The sequence below is a fragment of the Python bivittatus genome, unplaced genomic scaffold, assembly GCF_059951505.1.
Source record: "Python bivittatus isolate LINGU-HERP-01145 unplaced genomic scaffold, Pbiv_v1 ctg000080_np1212, whole genome shotgun sequence".
In the NCBI taxonomy this organism is placed as follows: domain Eukaryota; kingdom Metazoa; phylum Chordata; class Lepidosauria; order Squamata; family Pythonidae; genus Python; species Python bivittatus.
Window position 1 is genome coordinate 34136658 of NW_028277035.1, and position 23345 is coordinate 34160002.

General features: G+C 38.1%; 2 protein-coding genes across 3 annotated transcripts; one reads left to right on the forward strand and one right to left on the reverse strand.

Annotated features, from left to right (window-relative positions):
• The first annotated feature begins 189 nt into the window (after positions 1-189).
• Positions 190-7195, forward strand: HNRNPAB (heterogeneous nuclear ribonucleoprotein A/B). Of its 2 annotated transcripts, none has more exons than XM_007428162.4 (7): positions 190-389; positions 496-885; positions 2076-2244; positions 2334-2492; positions 3106-3237; positions 5592-5679; positions 5896-7195. In XM_007428162.4, exons 2-7 carry the CDS (start codon positions 575-577, stop codon positions 5961-5963), a joined length of 927 nt encoding a protein of 308 aa, XP_007428224.1. In that variant the 5' UTR covers positions 190-389; positions 496-574; the 3' UTR covers positions 5964-7195. The 2 variants fall into 2 exon arrangements, with proteins under 2 accessions (XP_007428224.1, XP_007428223.1); XM_007428161.4 differs by having other exon boundaries at positions 191-389; positions 539-885.
• A 1325-nt stretch (positions 7196-8520) lies between these two features.
• LOC103068075 (5-phosphohydroxy-L-lysine phospho-lyase) lies at positions 8521-20932 on the reverse strand. The gene is made up of 14 exons (XM_015888066.3): positions 20790-20932; positions 19557-19629; positions 17781-17899; positions 17086-17245; positions 16511-16585; positions 15630-15717; positions 15418-15534; positions 14822-14904; positions 14259-14484; positions 13899-14053; positions 13650-13739; positions 10436-10566; positions 9700-9749; positions 8521-9489 (listed from the first exon to the last, which is right to left on the reverse strand). The coding sequence occupies exons 2-13, from the start codon at positions 19613-19615 to the stop codon at positions 9727-9729; spliced, it is 1326 nt and encodes a 441-aa protein (XP_015743552.1). The 5' UTR covers positions 19616-19629; positions 20790-20932; the 3' UTR covers positions 8521-9489; positions 9700-9726.
• Positions 20933-23345: the final 2413 nt, after the last annotated feature.

Here is a 23345-nt window from a genome sequence, read left to right on the forward strand (position 1 = left end):
AAATTTCTATTTCCGCGCTCCCGTAGGCAGCTGCAGGCCGCACAGGCAGCAGTTAGAAAGGAGGCGGGGCTGGGGAAAGAGGACGCAAGGGTGTTCACAGCCAACAAGAAAAGAGCTTCTACATGAGTGATTGACGCGCTCGGCCAGTAAGCGGGAGGTTTGTTGCGGAGTGGCCGCGCGACCCGAGAAGCCTATAAAAGGAGGCCAGGCGGGAGCGTGCTTTCGCCCCCCGGATAGCTGTGAACCGTCGTGTCTGTTTGTCTGTCAGAAACTGCGCGGGAGGGGAGGAGTCGCCGCTGACGACATCGGCAGAGACCGGCAGGTTCGGGACGAAGCTTTAGGAACCGGATTCCGGTTCTTCTGGGAACGTGAGCCGAGCGGCGTTTAACGTGAGTCTCGGAAGCCCGAGGGGGGAGGCGGCTTCGCGTGGCGAGGCCGAGTGGGACGCGCTCCTTTCGTGCGTCTGGAGGCGCCATCTCTTCCTTTTTATCGTAGGCCTCGCTGACGGGGAGAACTTCCGTTGTTGTCGCTTACGCAGGTTCGAGGCAGCGGCGCACTCTCTGGGCTAGTAACCATGGCCGAGGTGGAGCACCAGTTTGGCGCCACCCAAAATGGGCATGAAGCGGCGGCGGCGGCGGCCGAGGGATCCGCGAGTGGCGGCGACGAGGAGCTGTTGCAGCCGGAGCAGCAGCTTGAAGAGGAGGAGGAGGAGGAAGAGGTGGTGGCGGCGGCAGTGGTAGTGGCCGAGGCTGGAGAGGGGGACGGGGACGGCGAAGGAGAAGGCGAAGAGGCGGGGCAGTCGGTAGTTTCTGCGGAGGCGAGCGGTAGCCAGAACGGAGCCGAAGGTGATCAGATCAATGCCAGCAAGAACGAGGAGGATGCGGGGTAAGGGTAGCGGCGTCGTTTTATTCCCCCCGCCCACTTTCTGTGGTTTCCGGCGCCATGCACGGCGGCAACCTGCTCGGAGTGACAGGCCCGAACCCGCTGTTTTGGCTCAGCTCCAACCAGTTCTTGGGCTTTTTCTTGCCGTGCCTGATCTTTGCAGAAGGTGGTTGGCGCGCAGGTCCTTCCTTTTCTGGCCTTGTCTTTGGCGCTAAAGTAGACAATAAGCTGAGACTGGGCTGCAGCAGTCGGACCTCCTTTGTTCTTGGAGCTGCCTTTTGTTGGCGCCATGTGGTGGTGGTGGGGGAAGGAGGGGCAGTAAGGCTTCTGGTTTCCTGAAATGGCAGTAGTTTAGTCCTCCCCCCTTTCTTTGTGTGTCATGTTAGTGCCATTTAAGGACAGCATACTACCCTGGCATCTACTAAAAGTTGAAAAGATACATGGCCCCCTTCCCCAAAATATATTGATTACTAGTTTGATGGAAGTCAGTAGTAGCTCTTTAAAAAGTGTTAAGGCACAGGTACATATGCTATATTTTTGAAATTATTGGGTGGCAGTGTTATTTAACTCTACACTCCCAGGTCTAGTTATTGCAGGTCCATTAGCATTTATGTAATTTTAGCTGATACTTAGTTTTCTTCAGATGATGAAGGTAACTCCAGTATAATCCTTGTAAAAGTGAGGCTAAGTTATTTATATTTAGTCTCTTTCTGTCTTGTTTGTTTTTCTGTTCCATTAAATTGTCTTAGAGAAAGCCTGCACTTGAAGACTCTCTCCCCCACTCCAACATCCTTTACATAATTCCACACAGCCAAATTGAAATGCTAGGAGGCTTGATTATATCTAAATAAAACTGTAATGAAGACAGAATGTTATGATAGAAAATAAAACCAGTATTACTTAAATGAGAAGTTTCGGTCTTGATGAGGCTTTATGCTTCCAAAATTGTTGAGATGAGTTAGAATCATTAATTTTATGACTTCTGCTGGTAAAACACCTTGGTTTGTTTAGCTTTTATTGTAAGTAACTGAAGACCTGAAATTTTGAACCACTGGTATAACCTGTGCAAACTCATTTTATGCAAGTAAGGCTATAAATCACAAATTCTAGAAGTTAAATTATATTGACATATGATGAGATACTGCCATGATAATAGTGATCATCATTCTTCAGTGTCTCTTACCTTGTTACAGGAAAATGTTTGTTGGTGGCCTCAGTTGGGATACAAGCAAAAAAGACTTAAAAGACTACTTTACAAAATTTGGTGAAGTAACTGATTGCACAATAAAGATGGATCCTAATACAGGCAGATCAAGAGGTTTTGGATTCATTCTCTTCAAAGAGGCAGCAAGTGTTGATAAGGTGAGTTAGATGGACTGAGACACTTAAACTATTAATAATCTTATGAATGTTCTGTCAGTTTTATCCTGATTTATTGAACTGCTTTGTAGGTTTTGGAGCAGAAAGAACACAAACTAGATGGAAGAGTGATTGACCCTAAGAAAGCAATGGCAATGAAAAAGGATCCTGTGAAGAAAATATTTGTTGGTGGGCTTAACCCAGAAGCAGCAGAAGACAAAATCAGGGAATATTTTGGAGAGTTTGGAGAGGTGTGTAATCTGATGCAAGTTTAGGTAGATAGGCCAGCATTAACTTGAAATAGTAAAGCAATTTATTTTTTAACCCAAAGTAGTTTTAAGTAGAAATATGGGGTATACAATATGACGCAGAGTCAGATTGACTGCCACTCAATAGCATATGTATGTATTTATATGGTTGTATTTCAGTTAAATTAAAATTGGTTACATCATGGTATTTGTATAAATGGTTGACAAATCATATAGGCCCACATACCAAATATCTATTTTTTTATTTTGATTGTATATGTATTTCCTTATAAGTGATTTTTCAAGTATGGTATGTTTATAGTAAATAGTTTTTCTAATAAGCTCTAATCATTTTAGGTAGCAGATGGTTGTCTTTGGATGAAATTGTTATACAAATCCTCATATGTAATTGCACAGAGCAATAATAACTTGCATTTGTTACATTCTTTATGAATGTAACTTTCATCTAATGAGTTCCTAATACTTAACAAGTTGCAGCTACTTTTAACAGGAAGTTGTACATTAGAGGCTTAGAGTTAGAGACTGATCAGAATTATTGAATAAGTTAATGTAGTAGATAATTCTAATATACTTTTGAATTACTGTGTTTCTTTAGATTGAAGCGATTGAACTTCCAATGGATCCAAAAACCAATAAAAGAAGAGGGTTTGTATTCATCACTTTTAAGGAAGAAGAACCAGTGAAGAAAATCTTGGAGAAAAAATTCCACAATGTCAGTGGTAGTAAGGTAGGAAATTCATGACAGAATGATTAATTTTAAGCTCTAAGTAACGAGGAGTTGAGCTTATATCTCATGTTTAATATTTGAAAAAAGTACAGTGAGGAGAAAGCATACCCTTTATAGCATTTTTACTCCTGTTGTTTATAGCTGAAACCAACTTCTTATAAAGGTTTGTGAGTGTAGAATTATCAATGCTGTTTAGCATCATTTTTTCTGTTAGTGTAGCATGTAATATGGTGGACATGCTTCGGTTAATTTCTATAGCTGTTGAGATAATTTTAAATCAAATAACCTGCGGAAACCTATGTTTCCTGAATAAACATGCATATTTAACTAATTGCTATAACGACCAATGCACTGAGGTTGATCAGTTTGCTTCTGTATAGTGGACTGGAGCCTATTATCTCCCTACATTTTGTAAATGGTTGGAAGGAGAAAAATACAAGTCATAAAGTTTGAGTGTAGAAATTATATAATGAGCAGAATAAATATACCTTTGTGTAATCTTTTAGCCACAAGATCTATATGATATTTGTACTATAGAATCAGAAAGAATATCCAGATTATTTTAATTCCATGATCAAAGATTTGAAGTAACATCAGTAAGTGTAGATGGTATTACAGTGTACATATCTGGTTTCCAGAAGTACAGGCTAATAGTTTCTAGACAAAATATTTCTCTGTTACATTATCCCAAATAATTTGTAGTTAATAGCTAAATATTAGTAATTTGGGACATGTATACTTCCTAGCATTAAATATGAAGAGCGTTCCACACATTAGTTAAAAATATTGCTTAGTTTGATATATAAAGGCAGTAAATTAATTTACATTTTCATGGAAACAGCCATTTGCCATTATATCAGACCTAGAAGCTATGGATTCTGTGATTCCCTCAAAAGGAATATTAATGATACAAGGCTTATGTGGACCACATTTGTTGATGCAGGGGGGGATACTGTAGGAAGGAAGGATGGAATGCACAGGCACACAGGTTGTATGTATAGAACGCTGGCTTACTGCTGTTATGTGAATGTCTATTTATAGAATAGTCCTTGGGTCAAATAGGAAATCAAAAATATAACAGGCCTTTATCACCCCTTTTACAGCTTCCAGAACCCTGTGAAATGATGCTAGATTTTTTGGGGGGGTTTTCCCCCTTTTTGTTCATGAAGAAAAACCAAAATAATGAAGTAGGCTAAAAATTTTGGCCTCACCAAAGTGGTGGTGATATCGTCGGAAATAATCCTTATTGCCCTCACAGTCACTCTTTAAAATGCAACCACTTTCAAAAAAGGAAGCATCTTTATTTTGTTACCTTCTCTGTATTTACTGTTGCCCAGAACTGGCTAGAAGGTTTGTAGAAAGGTTTCTTAGACAATGGACTTAACCCAAATTAAATGGAGATACGCTTATTTATAGAATTGTCTGTGAAAAATGCTTGTTTCATTTTGGCACAGCATTTTGTTTAAAATGTTCAGGTGTCCTTGACTGACATTTTGAGACCAAGGTGCACAAAGGAAGAAATATCAATAAGCTTCTATTAATTTACTTTTATTAATTTGCTTGGATCCCATGATAGTAGAGAAATTAAGCTGCTTAACTTTTAAAAAAAAAATCCACTTGAATAACAAGGCATTCCTGTGAAAAGATTAATATAAAGCTAGGTAGCTTAGCCAAAGGTAGGAAGTTGCTTGATTAGAATATGGACTGCTTGAAGCAGAAGGGTATCAAACAAAATATAAATAGTGATGGAATGTGGAAGCATGTTTTAAGAGCTTATAGTAGGGGTGCTAGAGTACTGAAATTTAAGATGATGCTGAACTTCAATTCCCAATAATTCCAATCATGAAAATGAGGGATGGTGGACATTGTAATTCAACAATATTTGGAAGGCATGTGTTGCCCAGTCCTGGGCTACAATCAGTGTCTGATGGTTTAAAACTCAAGGTCATGTGCTTGGCATTAATAGTACCATCAGTTGAAAAGCACATATGTGTATATAGTCTTGGCTATGTTCACATGATATATTTACCCATAGTTAACTGAACTATGCTTTGCTCAGTCTGTTTCCTGTTTCAGACAGCATATGGAAATATAATCGTACAGGCTGGATTTGCGCAGCTTGAGAGATTAAAGTTCAGTTTTGAAAGAGGTACTGAGTGTATAAATTATATCTTCTAGTACAATGTCAACTTCCGTGCAGCAGAGAGAAGTTTTCTCTAGAATATCTGCCCTCAGATTTCATTGTTTGGAAAGTGTATTTATAATTCAGATATTTGAACATTTAAAACTGTTTGTGGTGTTTATATATAGTATTGTATGTTAAGAACACCTGTTTTATGTTGTGATCTTTTCAGTGTGAAATTAAGGTAGCACAGCCAAAAGAAGTATATCAGCAACAACAGTTTGGTTCTGGGGGCGGCCGAGGAAGAGGTGGAAGAAGAGGTATGTATTGCATGCAGTATTCTAGTATGGATAGATTCTAAAACTTGGGGTTTTCCAGATGGATTTCCTTTCTATAGAATTAAGAGTTTTTGAATGTAGGATGTAGCTATAGAGACTATAACTATTTAGTATATGTATATTTTGGCTAGGACCTGGCTACAGATACATGCAAGCATCACAAATTACTAATTTAATACATCGATTTCTTACTCATAGGTCAAGGCAGTTCAAATTATGGGAAGGCTCCAAGACGTGGTCATCAGAATAACTACAAGCCATATTGATCAAAGGTATTCAGGTATGCAGTGGCATGCTCTAATGCACAAAACTACTGCATATGTTTTGTACTTAATGCTGTAGATGGACATTACAATTATGTACCAAAATTAACTTTACAATACATTTCTATGGCCTGTTATGTGTATCTGAAGACTTCCCTGGAAATGTCTTTGTTTAATATTTACAGATAATAGTTGTCTAGAGAGTGTGGTGTGTAAATTTCAGCCTTGCTGAAGATTAATGATTTTATTGATAGGTTAAATTGAAACTGATTTTGAGGGTCTGCTTAAAGCTGCAGCTTCTGCATCTAGGGACTGCCTCTTGGAGTTAACTATGAACTACGTTATTCCAGTTGTACAGAATGAGATGCATCTTAGGGAACCAGTATCACTTTCCACCTTTTTATTTTGTATTGGTTTTGTGTCATACATTTCCTGTAATGGAAGTGTTAATTTTACTGTACTTTTTGGTACCTTTTTGGAATCTAATGTATTGTAAGGTATTTTACATGTGTTCTGATTCACCATGACATGGATATTGATGCTATTCTAGCTTTTGAATAAAAAAGCATAATACAGTATCCTGTGCCATTATTCCAGCTATCCTTTTGTAGCTCAGAGAAAAGAAGCCTTAGAATTTCATTAGAAATGCTGGTGGCTGGTTGATACATAAATTTTAGAAGTTGGATTTAGAGCATGTTTTAACCCTAAAATTGATGAAAGACCAGCAAAAATAAATTGTTTAATCACAAATTCAAAGTATTGTGAGGTAGGAAAAACCAGTAAGCAGAATAAGTATTACATTTCAGGCAAATGTTAGGATTTAGAATAGTATATGATTGGCTTGTGTAGGAATAAAGATCATAGGAATTTAGGAATAAATTTGTAGAATTGGATACCTAAAATAGTGAAGGGCTCAAGGCTGTATTTACACACACAAGACAATATTAGACATGCTTACATTATAGTCTGCTTTTTTGTATATGCAAGTTCAATTTAACTGCTTTCAAAATCTGAAAACATGCTCAATACCATATGTACAAAACTCCTGGATGCTTATGTAGTACACTCATATTTGAACCATCCTTAGGCATAAGTCAATAATTCATTGACCTTACTTAAACTGTCAATCTGACTGGCTTTTGTACTCTTCTGTGTTTTATTAGTATTTAGAATTTAAACATTTCATGCTAAAACTATTAAGCTAATATTAAAGCTGCGTAAACATTGGATTTTCAGTACTACTGTTTCCAAGTTTTTTCAAACTATTCTATAGCTTCCTCTTAGCTTATTCTGAGCTATTTTGTAGTCATGTTACTAATATTTTTAGCAGATAATAGGTGACTAGCGGTCCTGCTGTCAAATATGGGAAAAGATCTTTAATAATGCACTATTAAGTACATTAAATTCTCCATTTGCAGTATTAAAAAAATACAGCTTGTCCTATAATCTTAGCCAGGGTAATAAGCTCAGACATGGGGAGAACAATATCATGCATTTCATTCAGAATAAAAATTTCTTGCTTAAATCATACATGTTACAATGACAGCTCTGTTTTAACGTAAGATTTACTTTCTGACCAAATGTAATTATATGGGTAACAGCCATGGTTAGAACTAGGCCTGGAAGAGGAAGTTGTGCTTGGGAGAGACAACACACTCTTAATCTCTTATCCATGGGATAAATAATCTGTTATGAACATAGTTCATTTTAATTGTATAAGAACAGATATTAAGATATCCAACTTAGAAGTCATTGTTTAAGCTCATTTAACAACAGCTATGGCCTGGCTCCAGTTTAATTTTTGACCATTTTTATAATCTCCATGGTTTGCTTGTCAGAGCATTGGAGCAGTAACAAATAGGGCTTGAAAATGAAAATGAATTTTGCTTTTTACAGTTAAATGTGTAGTTGAACTCATGCTGAACTTTGTCCTTTGAGAAATTAAAAGGCTACTGAAAGCAGACTTAACTACTTACAAAGAAGTTGTCCACTACAATAAGAGAACGTTTTCAAGACTTATTTACTAGAATATCTACTAACTGAAGACAAGTTAAATAGGGTTCTTCAGAAGGTGAAACTACTAACTACTGCACTCCAGAACTTATGGGCTGGAGTGGTAGAAGTAGGTAAACCTATATCTGAGTTACCACTGATCAGGAACTGCTAGCCTAATTTAGACATAAAATGACTATTATGGTATAGTTCAAAGTTTCTGACCCTCACTAGTCTATTATAATCAATTGGAGATCTTGATATACATTCTGTCCCCCTCTCCCACATTACAATATAATTACAGTTATCTGTCTTCCCTCTGGCTAAGAGCTTAAAGATGATAATTCTGTTTTCTGTATCAGATGTGACTCTGGGTTTTCCAACCTTACTCACGTTTGAGTATTTTAACATGATTGTTTTCATCCTGTGTTTTTTGTTTGTCCCCAAATAGAATAGCTGTATGATTGCTACAGGTGTAGACAGTTGAATACTAGTACTATATTTTGCAAGAAGTGTTTTGATAAGCCTACTGTTATTAATATACAGCATCAAAGAGTCACTATTGAAGTTCTGTTAAGTACATTTTACAAATTTTTTAAAAATATATATTTTCATTTGCTTTAAATCACTTCAGATCTTAGGGATGTTTATGAAACATCAGAATGGTATGGCAAGGATAAACAGGACTTTACAATAGAAAATGCATTACCTGGTGAAGTACAGAAAGTCATTTGTAATTAACTTGTAGCTAAGAGGGAAAAAAGACTGCTTGTGAAGCAGTAAGAGGCACCAGTCTTATACTGTTATGACTGACAGACACAGCAAAATTATCTTTAGCAAAGGAATTCCATGTTAATGGTACAGAAAAACAGGAAGGCAAGGCCTTGAATGTAGTAGTAGTTTGGCGCTATGTTCTTAGAAAATAGGTTGCTTTTCATCTGTTACATCATTTTTTGATACATACTACATAGATCTGTCCACTTCTTAAAAATAAGCATTCCCCTTTGGTCCTGAATTACTGTAATGGTAGAACTGTGCTTTCCAAATAAAATAGCTTGTCAGTGTTGGTGACATCTTCACTTTCTTTAGTAAATAAAACATTTCTATGAGATGCTAAAAATCTTACAGAAACAATTCTCATGAGCCATTGTGTAACAGAGTCTAATGTTTAGATGTTAAGTTTTGCTAAATAACTGGTGCCTACCTATTTCTTAATAAATCTGTTTTCTTCATAAAATTATTTTATCAGATCAAAGGTGCTAACTGTATAATATAAGCAGAAACAAGTATAAATACGGCCATGTAACCTATATAGCACAAAGGTGACAAGTTACATTTTTTGGATAAATTATTTTTCCTCTTTACTATATGAAGAAATGGATTAGTAGAGATAAAAGCAATAGAGCTCTGAAAATCTATGCTGTCAGCAATACAACAAAACTGCGTGGATTGGATTATGATAGCCTACAGAAGGCAGAATTTTATTACTGTAATTTAAGTGTAGAAAAATAGTAAAATTCAGCACCATGCCTGTATCCTGTAAGAAATGGAATGAAAGAATTCAGGATTCACACGTGAAAACCAGTGAATTAAAAATTTTCCTAATTTATGTTTGACATGCTGCTGTAGATTGTATATTGTTGGAATATGACTTGATACATAGCAGCTATTCAAGTTAATGAAATTAATGGGTTCCTGCATATAGAATATGCTCTCTTGTATATAATAATTATACATGAATGCTTACCCTTTGAAGTATTGGAAATCATCTTCTTTAAGTTTTTCTTTTCTCCAATTCTGCAGAATATTCAATTACAATATGATTGTTGTTTGCCCATTCTACATGGGCCAGTATTACTGTTTAGGTACAATCAGGAATGAAAATTCATTTACATTACCAGTGGCACAAAAATATTCCTAGTGGTCTTCTGGCTGGGTCAGACTCCGTTTTCTCCCCCCCCCAAGCCATAATGAAAAACAGGAAAGCACATCTTGTATTACATCAAAGATGGTTACTAATAAAGCTAAAAACTCTTTTTTCATTTATAGATCCTTGTTTTAGACCTAAATTAAACTATCTGTTCTTTCATTACAGTGATTTCTGCTTTGGGAGAAAAAAAATCTAATTGGTGCATTCTTACAAGGAGAAAAGAATTTAGTAGGAAAGTCACTCAGTAAGAGAAGAGCTTCCATATAATTTTGCATATGTAAATTGTACACATAGAACAAAATAGATAAGTGTCTTTAGTTCCTTAATTGCCTCTTTCTGAGGGGAAATAGCTGTGAGATAGGTCTAGTAAATTGATAGCAATATGCTTTAAACAGGCCTTCAGATGGCAAAGTCTTTGGACGCTATTACTTATCTATAAAATACTTTATTTCCCAAGTAGGCTTAGATCAATCTATAGCATGCTAGGTAGGCAATCTGGCTTCAGAATTGTGTCCATTAGCCATTTTTAAGGAGGCTTTCTTCCTTCACTTACCTGTCAATATCATATCAAGTTTGCCAACAACTAACTCTGCATCCTTCGTATTGAAACACAGTGGTGGCTTGAACTTAAGCACATTTCTGCCTGGCCCATCCGTGCTCAGTATAATGAATTCTTCCTTGAATCTAGAGAACAACAAAAAATGGTTGATTTTAGTAAGAGAATAATTACAAGTAACTGTGAAGTAATTTATCTACTTGGATTATTGTGATCCTATAAAAATCACACTTTGATATATATGAGCTTGATGAAAATTTATCCATATTTGGGCACCATGGAGATTTTGGTTATCACTTTTGGCAGGATTTGGCATTATTTTTTTTAAAAAAACTCTAGGCTTTAAGACCTGTCTGGAGCATGTAGCCTCACAGTAGGAGTGAGTCCCTGCATGACCAAGGAGCTTATATGTTCCAGAAATACTTTCAAGCTGGAGATGGAAAAATCACAAGGTCCCTTTTAAAGTCACCTTACAAATAGGAAACCCCATTAGGGAAGCAGGACTTTCAACATATGTCATGGCCTCCATCACTGGAATGACAGGGTCAGTATGAAAGGATTAATTACTCTTTACATGAAGGTGGGGCCAAGAATTTGCTTTTTCTCCCTTTGGGAGGAAACCCTCTTTAGTCTTGGCTCTGTCTCCTTGAGATAAGATCTGTCTTGTTCCTTTGTCAGCTTTAATTACTGATAATTAAATAACAAGGACAATGATGTGTAGTGATGGAAGGAAAAGTAGGTAAAATCTCAGAAAATGCTCCCCCCCCCCGCAAAAAAAGATTAATGGCAAGCTAGCTGAGGGATAGGGTGCAGGCCTCAGAGTGGGCTCCTTCAGAGTCCTAGGGAGTGATTCTTATCAGCATATCAGTAGATTCAAGATACTGAGGGAGGGATCTGGAACCACAAGACCGATGATGTGTGGCAGTCTTGTGCTGTTTAAACACTGAGGTGTGGATCACCTGTCCAAGGCCAATATCACATACAAGCACTTCCTGAAATGAAAGCTGTTTTGTTAGTCCCTCAATACAAGCGCTGATCAAGAGCAACTACAAAAAGTCATTGTCCGCAGCCTTAAGAAATACCCAGATTAAGGAAGAAATCCTTATCCAATTGTTATAGCAAAGACTGAGCAGTGCCTCCTTTTCACCCTGAAAATACACAGTTTGACTGCCCTGCAGTTGACGACCAATACAACACATCCCTCTAAACCCAGCAAGGGAGAAAAGTCCTAGAGGAAAAGCCTCCACAGTGAACCAGCTAGGTGGCTTCTAATGGAAATGTTGGTATGCATGGGGGTCTACTAAAATCAAGCTAACATATGCTCTAGAATTTAAGAGAAAACCAAGAAAGAGATTTCTACCATCTCTAGGTACACAACAGGATGTTCCAAACCACCAAGAATTGTTTAAAATATCAGAACCACAAAGCGGCATCAGAGTAACTCCTGTCAGGATTTTTTTCCATTTTATTCACTGTTCCCAAAAGGAATTGAAAGTGGAAAATGGTGTTGAACCTTATAGGTCAAAATGAATTCATCAGGTTATGAAAGTTTACAATGGAAGCAGATTACAGTGCAGGATATCCTGGAGGTTGACTTGCTTAAGAAAAGCAGCAGCAAAGAGGATCAATGCTAATTTCCTGCCTCCACGACAGAAAAGATTGAAGCCTTCTGACTTCCAGGTCTCCCAGGCCTGTTCTATGTGTTCCTACTGATACTGATACACACATCAGCACCAGGGAAGTGCAAGATAAAGCAACTGACCTGGAGACCCTCTTTCTTTGACCTGTTGGAGATGAGTGATTGGGCCCAGTAGTTGACAACCACCTTGCCTCAAGATGCCCAGCTACTGTCAGAATTTACCAGATGGTCTGACAAGCCATCCAGAGATGATGCAAGACACACAAAATATTATCAAGCTTCTCGGAGCTACTGGTTTCCTAAAAGGACTGAATAAGGAACTGGCAGGCTACTGTTACAGACTCCTTACTTCATCATCCTAGATAATCAGAAAAATGTCGTCTTATCCTAGCTGCTAGAGGAATAGGGTGCAGGCCTCTAGAGCAAATGCGAAGCCGCTAAAGCAGTAGCTTGGCAACACTAATACTCAGTAAAGGGGAGGAGTTTCCAGTTGGGGAAGCATATTAATATGTTTTTTGGTTTATAGCTTGATCGTAATGGTTCGACACAATTTTTGAAAAATAGTTGTTCACAAAGTATGAGACCAGTATGACTGAACACAATTCTTATGACTGAGGAAAGAGGTCCCCTTAGGGGTATAGAAAGGATATTCTTAGCTACTTTCTTACCTGAAATTAACCCTTTCATGCCAGGTCCACTGTCTGGAGACCAAAAGGATACTAAATAAGTCTAGTCTACCACGCAATAGTCCCTTTCTCCATCCCCTTTATTACATACCTCAGGTCATTCTGTATTCTCTTTGAAAGTATATTACAGCTGTCCTTAATACTTGGAGGACTATCAGAGAATTTGCTCTTTCCACAGTAGTGGAAGAATTCAGAGATTTAAGAATCCTTGAGTATTGAGCTTGCTTCTGAGTTAGTGAATATAATCCAACTTACTAGCTGTTCCATTTTTGCTAAATTCAGTATGCATGTTTGAAAATATACCTAGGGTGGCTGGGGAGGGAATAGCAGGGCTGTGCAAAACTGGTTTGAAGGTACAGAACATTCTAGTGTTACCTAGAATGCACCAGGCCGTCTATTACAGAGATACCTTGTAAATTACTAGAAGCAAAGCCAATTCTCTCTTTTTGGGTCAGATGATGTCTTAAACTTAATGACCATTTTCTGTTCTGGAAGATTACAAACTACTACTGGAACTGCCAGATTGACACATTCCAGGAGAAAAGCAGAATCTGAGAATCATAGTAACTTATTGTACATAGTATGTAGAGTTTTGCATATATCAAGGAAAAGAGGTGTGCAAGCTCCTGAATGTTCTCTATCTGTAATTCAGTTAAGTGAAACATTTGGAGATACTGCTCACAGATTATTTCAGGACATAGAAGGTAAAAGTAAAAAAGAAGAATGGGAAGTACTCCTCTCTCTGTCACTACCAATAAATTGTTAGATATTCTTACTTTTTAATTGTTTTTTTCCTCCTGTTCTTGTGTACTCTGAGATGTTTTGCTTGTTTGTTTTGGACATTGTAATTACCAATGTGGAATAGGGAGTAGGGAAACTTAAATACCTTGTTGTGATGTATTCTGCTTCCTTGGTAGCAGGTGACCTTTTCTCTTGGTCTTGTACTAAATCTACACCAATAAATAGTCCAATACCCCTATAAAACAAAGTAAAAACATGAAGTCACAGTCAATTGCAATAAACAGATTTTACAATTTGGGACTGCTAAAAAAAAAAAAAAGCAGCTAACAAAGTGAGAACTACATGGAGAGAATATGCTGCTTATATAAGTAAGATAATGTTTTAAAATTGATACCTGATATCTCCAATTAGAGGGTGTTTAGCTTTTTGATGCTTGAGTAGTTCCATAAAGAAGCTTCCCACATGAAGAGCATGGGTTTGAAGCTCTTCTTTCTCAATAATATCCAAGACTGCTAGGCCTATTGCACAGGACACAGGATTTCCTCCAAACTATGCATAGGAGGGAGGAAAAAAAAAACTGGAAATAAATTTTCTACCGAAAATTGTTTGTCAAAAGCAAGCACCATATGGCAGTCTGAATTTTATGTTAATGTAATAGCAATCCAGTAAATATGTTATACGTGAAGTACATTAAATACATGCTCAAGCTGATACTAAGATGTATTTCAGAATAAAAATGTGAGTAACTACTTACTGTGTTAAAGTATTCTACTCCTGTTGCTGAAAATGCCTCTGCAATTTCCTTTGTTGTTGCTACACAAGCGACAGGATGTCCATTCCCTATTGGCTTTCCCATAGTAACAATATCAGGAATAAAATCCTCTCCCTGAAGTTGAAATGCCCAAAAATGTTTGCCAATCCTGCCGAAGCCAACCTGAATTTCGTCAGCAATAAATACGCCTCCTGCTTTGTGTATATGCCTATTAAAAGAACAAAATCTCATGGAAATGGAACAGATCTTACTAAACCAGTACTTCTGAACAATTTGTTTAGTGTTAAAACAAAAATATCCCCAACAATCCACTTTTTCCAAAATTAAGCAGTAGCAACCGAAACCAAAATCCCCCGAGGAAAGTTAAATACTTGTGTCCCTATCATTTCAATTTTAATTACTGAAATCTTTGGGAGTTAAAACTGGATCTTGCAGAGGTTAAACATCTTAAAAGTCCTTAAGCTTGAGGTTTACTACAAACAGAAAATCTAACAAAACAGTTTAGAATAAATGGAAAAAGATACAAGAAAAGTATGAATACTTACTCTGCTGCCTTTTGGAAATAACCAGATGGTGGAATGATTTGTCCAGCAACGCTGGGCAAGGATTCTACAATAAGTGCAGCAAACTGAAAAGATATATATAACATAATGAAACTAGCAGAGGTATAGCATGCACGCACACGAATGTGTATGAATCTGCTATTTGGATGTACTGAGGCTTCTAATTCAGAAGTCTTCAGTATAGTAGCTGAGTACCAACTGCTACAGCACACAAGAAACTTCAGTTAGCCAACAACAGTATACATTTGAAATGTTTTCTTGACAAAAACTATGAATTATATCCAACAATGTAGTTTTGCTTCTCAAAGATGATGTTCCACCAGTCAGATTCTTAAGGACGTGAGAATATTCAGTTTTGCTTGGATGGTTGGCCGGAGCAAGGTGTAAGAAATTACAATGAATGAAGCTGTGGCTGAGTACCACACATTTTTTCAAACTTCCCTCTTTTGTTAATTGATACTAAGAAGACAGAAGAAGAGAGTCCATCATAATGGCACACTGGATAACTGACTAAACTCAAGTCAGTTAAAAAAAAAACCCAAAATGATAAAATATAGAAACTTTGAGACAATTTTTACCTTCCTGCTTTCTTGGTGTGCTTTGTCAATTATTTTTTTCACTTCATTGGCATATGCTGTGGCTGGATCCTTATGGTTTTCTCTATATAATCCTCTGTATGTATCAGGAAGAGGAGCCTATTCAAAGAAAGTTTAATAGCTGATTATACCACCTGGTTTTAGGTGAATTGGAAATTAACAAGAAAAGGGTTAATATAGTCTCTTATGCATACCACATGGACCCATTCTTTTTGGCCATCTAGATTTCTGAATTTATATGGACTTATGTCAATCAAAGATGTCAGATGTCCATGATAAGCGCTTAAAACAAAACACAACAATCAACAGAAGTACATCAATTCTACCTTGGTTTACTATTAGTACTTGAAAATTGTATGGTTTGCCAGACTGTCAAACTGAAGCACCTGCTTTCTAATTTATAACACTTTTATGTATTTCAGCTGTTGCTTTAGAAAGCAAATGTATCTTTATATACATTTCAAAATTCTAGTCTGGTTGGCTTATATGTATGTACATAAATGCAACTTGGAATTCAGAATATGATCTTTGGGATCACATTTACTTTTGGCTTTGAAACTGAATGGATGTACCTAGATCAGGAATTGCTTGGGAACCTCATAGTCTGGTCTTGGCTTCTTGGAAGAATAACAGGATCCAAGTTAAAAAATATGAGCTTTAAAAAACAATACTGATAACCTAAATACTTTTTAGTATGAAATGTAGGTTCTTATTGGGTATTTTAACATTTACTTCAGAAACACAATGAGGGTTTCTGACTCCAATTAATACTGAAAGAAAATAAAGACTCTTCAGACAAACTCAACTCCTAGTAACTACAAAGGCATGTTCTTGTAGTTTTCTTGGAACAGTATGGAGGTGATTGATTAATACCCTTTTCTGATACTTTTTAAAAAACTTCCTAAACTACACCCCTAAGATTTCCTGATGATTCCCTGACAGCATTTTCCTGTCCAAGTTATAACTTGGTATGATCCTATTTAGCTTTTTTCAAGTTCATCCAAGGTTGGTTAGGTGCTGCTAACTGAACTGGATATAGTAATAGAATGTTAGTTAAAATATTTTATATACTTACTGGTCAATAACAATAACATCTTTATGCTTTGTATACTGCCGTGCCAGTCTCAGAGCAAGATCATTAGCTTCTGATCTGCAATGGAAAATTCTGAGGTTTTCTCATTGTTCATATTCAGCCATCTATAAATCTGAGTAGTTTCATGTGTAAGAAATGACATACTGATATGGAAATATGACCAGCACTAGATGTATATAATTTTTATTAAATTTTAGTTGAATGAGTAAAAGAAAAAATACAGATACAATAAACACCATTTTAAAAGAGAATTTTAGAGTCATTTATATGCAGCGTGAATTGTTTCATTACAGTTACTAACTAAATATATGATGAAAAGCCCTTTGATTATAGAAAATAAGGGAAAATGTAAATGTCAAATTTTTGGAAAAGTGGAAAATACTTACTCATTCTGACTAAAGGAACAAATACTGAAGTAATATAAATACCAAGAAAGCAAAGATGTGATTATCCTGACAATTTTGTGGGGAGGTAACAAATTTCAGTTCATTTGTTTTGCAAATAAGGCATGAAAATACCTGTATGATCTAGTGATATATTTCTTTAAAAAAACATACCCTGAATTCAAAAAATAGAAGGTGCACAACTTCTCCGGCAATGTTTTAGATAGTCTCTGTGCATAATCCACCAAATTGTCATGTAGATATCTAGAGTTTGTATTTAGCAGCAGATTCTGCTGATGGGCTGCTTTGATCACTTCAGGGTGGCAATGCCCCACTGAAAAATAAGGGTGAGAATATAACAATTTCAGTGACCATTCATGAAGTTTTTAAGACTGTGTGTATAATGCCTTATTTCTTGTTTTATTTCCAGCCTAATCTTGGAAAATCAGAGACAGAATTTCACAATGTCAGTTCAGTTATAGTTTAGCTAGGTGTACACTTCCACAGAAAAGTAAAATGGCCTCCTGTCTACCATTTTGTCCTGGTCACCCAAACTTTTGAGTATCAGCTATAGCCTTCATTTTTCTGAATAATTTCATTCTGGCATGAGTCATTGTTATCATATTTATTTACATTGCGGGGTTTGAATCCAGTGAATGAATGGGCACAGGTATTGTCTGTGAGAGCAAATGCAGGCTACATAAAGCTACTACTACTGCTAGGTGATGTGGACAAGTTAAACCATGGAAGAGGAAACAGTTAAACACAAACATTTTGTTAGTTTAAAAGGGACTGATGAATTACACTTAATTGAGCACACAGTTTAGGCTTAAGAGAGTTTAGTAAAGAGAACATAATTTCACACTTGCCATGAGCAACATTATTGATACAGTCCAGGTATTGGTTTCCATTTTCATCATATATATATTGGCCCTTTGCCTGGATAATCTTCACTGGGTCTTCGGGGAAAAAAAGCTTGCAAGATGATCTTTAAAGAAAGATAAAGAACTTAATTGGAACTGATTAAACATTCTACCACTAATGTTACTGCATATTGGAGGTAATAAATCTGGAACAAAAATGGTTTAATTAGCTACAATGATAATACATCCTTTTTAATCAAATTCTAAGGAAATTGTTTTTGAACTGAGTTTAGTCTGTTATGCCTAGTTGCAAGTCATTTGAACAGTAGCTAAAAGTCATTTTCTGTAAGAATTTCTAGCATGATTGTACTTCTGAAGAAACCTTTATACATATAATGGATCTGTGGAAGTCTAACAGAAGTGCAAGGTCAAGAACTTGCTCAGGTGACATTTGTAATATATATTTGCAGTAGATATGACATCGATCACTATGGGAAGACGTGTCCTAAAACATAAGAACAGTCCTCCTGGATCAGGACAACCCCCTTAATGAAGCATTTTGTTTCTCACAGTGGCTAACCAGATGTCTTTGGGGTGTTCCCAATGAGGAATTAAGAGACATATCCCTGTCCTGCAGGTTTCCCATACAACTGATAATTGGGGCAGGCCAATACAGAAGTAACATCTGAGTTTAGGACTATTAGCCTTGATAGACTCATCTATTGATGTAGCCTAGGTATGGAAATAAGCTGTCGGTTTGGGCCCTCTCTCACATTTATTCCTCAGCAGCAGGTATTTGAAGGAATGCTGTGCCCAGCCTGAAAGCAACATTTGAGTCTTAAAAGACCAAGAGCTCTTAACAGACTTATGTATTTCTGATCAAGGCTGCTTGAGTTAACTGAGGAGCTTTTTTTTTTTTTTTTTTGGCAGCCAGTTAAAGCTGTATTGCAGGTTGGAAGTTTCCCTGAGGCAATGTTTTACAATGGGCTTCGCAGGAAATCAAGTGAAGAGGCTTAATGGGTACAAGATGGGTAGAAGTGGGATTCCCTGTTGTCTATAGTAATGCTTTTAAAGCTCCCATGACCATGTATAGCTGTGCCACTGTAGTAATGAGAGGAGTTGTGCAACTCTCCAGCAGAACCCGCACTGCAGATTGGCTCTTTGTATGCATGGAGGAGGATCCTGGCACAAATAGCCCAGCTTCCAAATTATAGCCATTATGCCTTACTTGTTGGAGACACCAAGAGCAAGACGACTTAAGAGATTTACCTTGAACTGAAACAGGAAACAGGCGGTAGCAGTAAACTACACGCAAGGACTTTGTCTTGAAAGGTGTTATCAAAACGTCTTTAATTATAAAGTTTACTGGATGAGAATGGGTGTTCACCTTCATGTATCTAAACTTACCAACCACTGGATTTTCAAATTAAATAAATACACAATCGATAAGTGCGCAATTATAAACTGAAACGGGTATCTGCTCGACAATGCGGGGCAATCGGATTGATCCTACACGTGAAAGTTCCGATGTTCTCGATAGGAGCCTACTGCGGATCTACGCAGCTGCCACCTTTTAGAGCTGCACTGCGGAACGAGCTGCAAGGCACGGCGCGCACGAAGAGGAAGGCGTCGCGCCAAACGCAAGGAGCGCAGCGGCTTCCCGTTTACTGCGCGGTGGGTGGGTGTGTCGTGCCCTACGAAGGAGAATTGTCTTTTCAAGGCAGGGCAGCGTCCCCGAGCAGCAGCCTCCTTCCTTCTCCTTCCATGAGTCGCAGCACCTACCCAATCAACTGCTTCCGTAAAGCTAGAGTCTGCTGCCGGTTGCGAGGCTCGGCGCTCATGGCTGCTCCGGAGTCTGGGAGAGGAACCGTAGAGATAGAAAAGGTTAGCACAAGAGTCCACAGCGAAAACCGCTCTCGTGCCTTTTGCTGCTGTAGTGAGGAAAACAGATAAGTAAATAGCTTAAAAGTCGCCTTAAGCGGTGCCAAAGCCCTGCATTCTCTCCGCCGATCCGCATTCGGCCTGGAGGGCTGAGACTGCAGTGGGGGACTCCATTTGCGAGTGACCGATCTATCTAGGCTGAGTTTGGAACCACAATAACATTTTCTTAAAGCTTAAGTCAAAGTGAATCCGCTGAAGTTGCTTCGTCCTTCTCCGAAGTGAAAGAAGACCGAGAAGCGCGCGTTTCCCTGCTGCTAAATTTGGGTAGGATTTGAGTGCCCGAAGATAACTACCCTTAAAAACGTGCTTTTCTCCTTTCCATCTTTTTTTTTTTCTTTAAGAGGCGCTGAGTCTACATTTATACGGCTTCCGGACCGATAGCGAGCGAAGCGCTGAGCCCCCGGGCCTCTGCTTCACGGCACTTCGGTCGTATATATTTAGAGTACGTTACGACAGGAGGCGAGGGGGAGGAGGGTTGGCGGTGCGACTCGGGTTGCCAACTCTATTGCGGGTCGAGGTTTCCGTGCCTTTAAGGGCCCTCTCGATAAAGAGCAATTGAGCGGGCGAGAGTTTTCCCTTGTTAGAAGCGCTTCGTCTGTTAAAGGACTGCTTTAGAGGCACCGTATCTTTGCAAGGGGCAAAAAAGTACCCTTTGTTGAAGCAGAACTGCTACTCTTCCCACCAGTAAAGCGGAAAACGAAAGAAAAACACGCTTGCACAGCACTGGCAAATGTCTGACGTGATTACGTTGTAATCCTTGCAACCATCCTATATATTCCCTAACCGATGACTTGGACTGCAGATCCCATAATACTCAGACCTCATGACCAGTGGAAGTTTTACATATATTGTATGACCATGCATTTAGAAAGCACCAATCCGGGGAAGGCTGCTGTAAGAGGAGTGGAGTAATATTCTTTATAATGCAGGTACTGGAACTTAATTGAGAATGATCTGCCTCGTGCCAGCTAGCAGGCACTTTGCGAACAGGTAATTTCGTTCTTTTTCATTAACTCAAGCTGCACTTCTCAGTGCATTTACTGGAAATAAATCTCATAGAACGAGAGGACTTACTTTTGAGTAGATCTGCACAAAGTTGCACTGCCTGTCTCTGTGGCGGGTTGGCTGTGCAAAATGGCAGTTGCCGAAATGCTCCAGCCTGGCAAAAAGCTGACGAAGATTAAAAAAAAAAAAAAAAAAGTAGGAAGGGATTGAAGCACAACGTATCTGGGAGCTGTCTGTAAACCCTTCCAACTTTTCTGCGAGAAGTACGAGAAGTGGGTGTGAGTTATATACGGGATAGGCAAAAGGGCATCCCGTGGCTCATTATGGTTTGTGTCCCGAAGATGATTTTTAAATAGGAATTTCTCCCCCATATTTGGTACTCGGCAACAACCCAGGACCGTGGATGTTAGTGATTTATTCTCTCTGGGAGGTGTCAACGAGACTGCTTGACAGACACGCATAAAAAACTCTGTATCTCAAGACAAGGGAAGTAATGCCTTATTCACTTTTCAGAAGACTAATTGACAGAGAGCAATGTTTTATCTCTCTTCCACCACAGCTCCAGGGGATTCACGGAAATGGCAAAGATTTTGTATCAAAAATTGACTTCTTGGTAATACTGCAGTTTATCCTGGTATACACGGCCTTATTTAACATTCGCTTGTCTTGTTACCATATTCGCCAACTTTGTTGCTGGCAAAGCTTGGGAATGTATTGATACGTTTTCTTCGTACTGTACAACGTTGACAAAGTCAATTTAGAATTAGCAAAATATAAGTCAAGACCAGGACCAAAGCACAACGTTCGCAGGCATTTTTTGAGCCAGTGAGTGAGAGAATTGGAAAATATCTTAGCATGAAAACCAAACATCCCTTATTTGGGGGTCTTCTTTCATGTACAAATTAAAGTAGGGGACAGCATTTAAAACTGCTCCTTTTCTGAACCTTAAAATGCATCTCACCAACTGGCCCAAAATTGTGGTGTTGACATTTGTTGGTAAAATAGCTAAGTTTTGGTGGCATGGTTCTGGAACTTTGGGAGAGGTTTCTGAGCAGGGCTTCCAAGGGTAGAAATGAAAGTTTTTGAAATGATTTTAAAAAGTTTTCGAAATGATTTTGCTTGACAAAATCATCCTGTTCCCATTCCCAGTCTCATTTCTGAAAGAACCAAAAAGAAATTACATTGCCCCAAATTGGCCATTTCCCCCCAGATTTTTGCAGAATTATTTTAGGATGCTGTGCCATGCCCACCCTTGACATAAAACATAGTTTAAGGTTTAGTATGTTGTACAATCCTAGCCAATTGCTGTTTATTCAACATAGGAGAGCCAGTGTTGTGCAATGATTGAGATGCTGTTATAGGATTGTGGAGATTAAGGTTCAAATCCATCTTCAGCAATAAAAGATCACTAAATAACTTTGAATCAATCAAAGTCTCTCTATCTACCTCTCAAGATTATTGTGAGAAAAACCAAGAGGAGAAAATATTGGTATGTCCAAGAATTATGCATACTTTAAAACTGGTCAAGAAGTGCTTTGGGACTGGTAAAAGCATAGTACCTCTGTTATTCACTAAAGCACAGGTTTCTTTTTAAGTATCTGTGCAAGCTTGAAAAAACATGCTTCTACTTTAATGAATCAGATCAATACAGCCCTGTGTCTTTAATGCAACTCTTAAACCACCTGCATTTTTCTTCCAGGCTTGTGCAGAACTCTGAAGAAAGTCATTGCTGTTTCACTGAGTAGGAGAGGGTTGTTTTTCATGTGGTCCAGAGCACTTCTGGATGACTTTTGAAATGTGATCACCTTGAGCACCTGGTTAAAAAGGTGCAATATACATTTCATGAATAGCAAATAAACCATTGTTAAGCAAACTGTAGCTTAGCATGTTGTGTGAACAATGCCAGTGTATATATGCAGGGCTATTAGAAGCAGCACTATCCCACCCATAGACTGCTCTGTGAAAAATGGGGGCAGCATATTATGGTTTTGGTTTGAATTTGCAGAACAGAGGTCTTTCATACTGTGTAAAAATTTTATTTAAAAATCATTAATTCTTGTTTGGGCGGAGGTAGACTATTGGATACAGTGAAAATCCCAGCTATGTTAAAATCTTGGGTTATCTGTTTTCTGTGTATAACAGTTTCTTTTCTGGAGTAATTTAAAACTCGCTTTCCTCCGTGATGCTGTTGTTTGTCCCAATTCAACCTTTTTTTTCTTATGTAAACAGTTCCAGACAAAGCTCTGGGCTATAGTGCTTTGTATTTTCTAAGAATGCTATAGGGCTTCTATGAGGCTCAAAGGTGTTCTTAAAAATAAGGTGTGATATAAAACTTAGAACTTTGCTTTGAAGTTTTGCAGCCTCTACATTTCTGTTGGATTTTAAGTTGAACAAATTGGTGAGGCAGAGAATGTGGCGGCTGCCAAGAGGAAGCGTCTATAGGGAATGAGTCTGCTGTCCCTGCTTTATGTATGCCCCATCTTTCTTAATTCCCCCTCTCCTGTAGCAGCCTGTATATCATTGGATAATACGTGGCTGAGATTGCTCCCCCCTTTTCCGAAGATTTTTTTGGTACTCTGTAAACCTCAAAGTTATCCCAAGCCTGCCCTTATTGTTCTCCTTGGA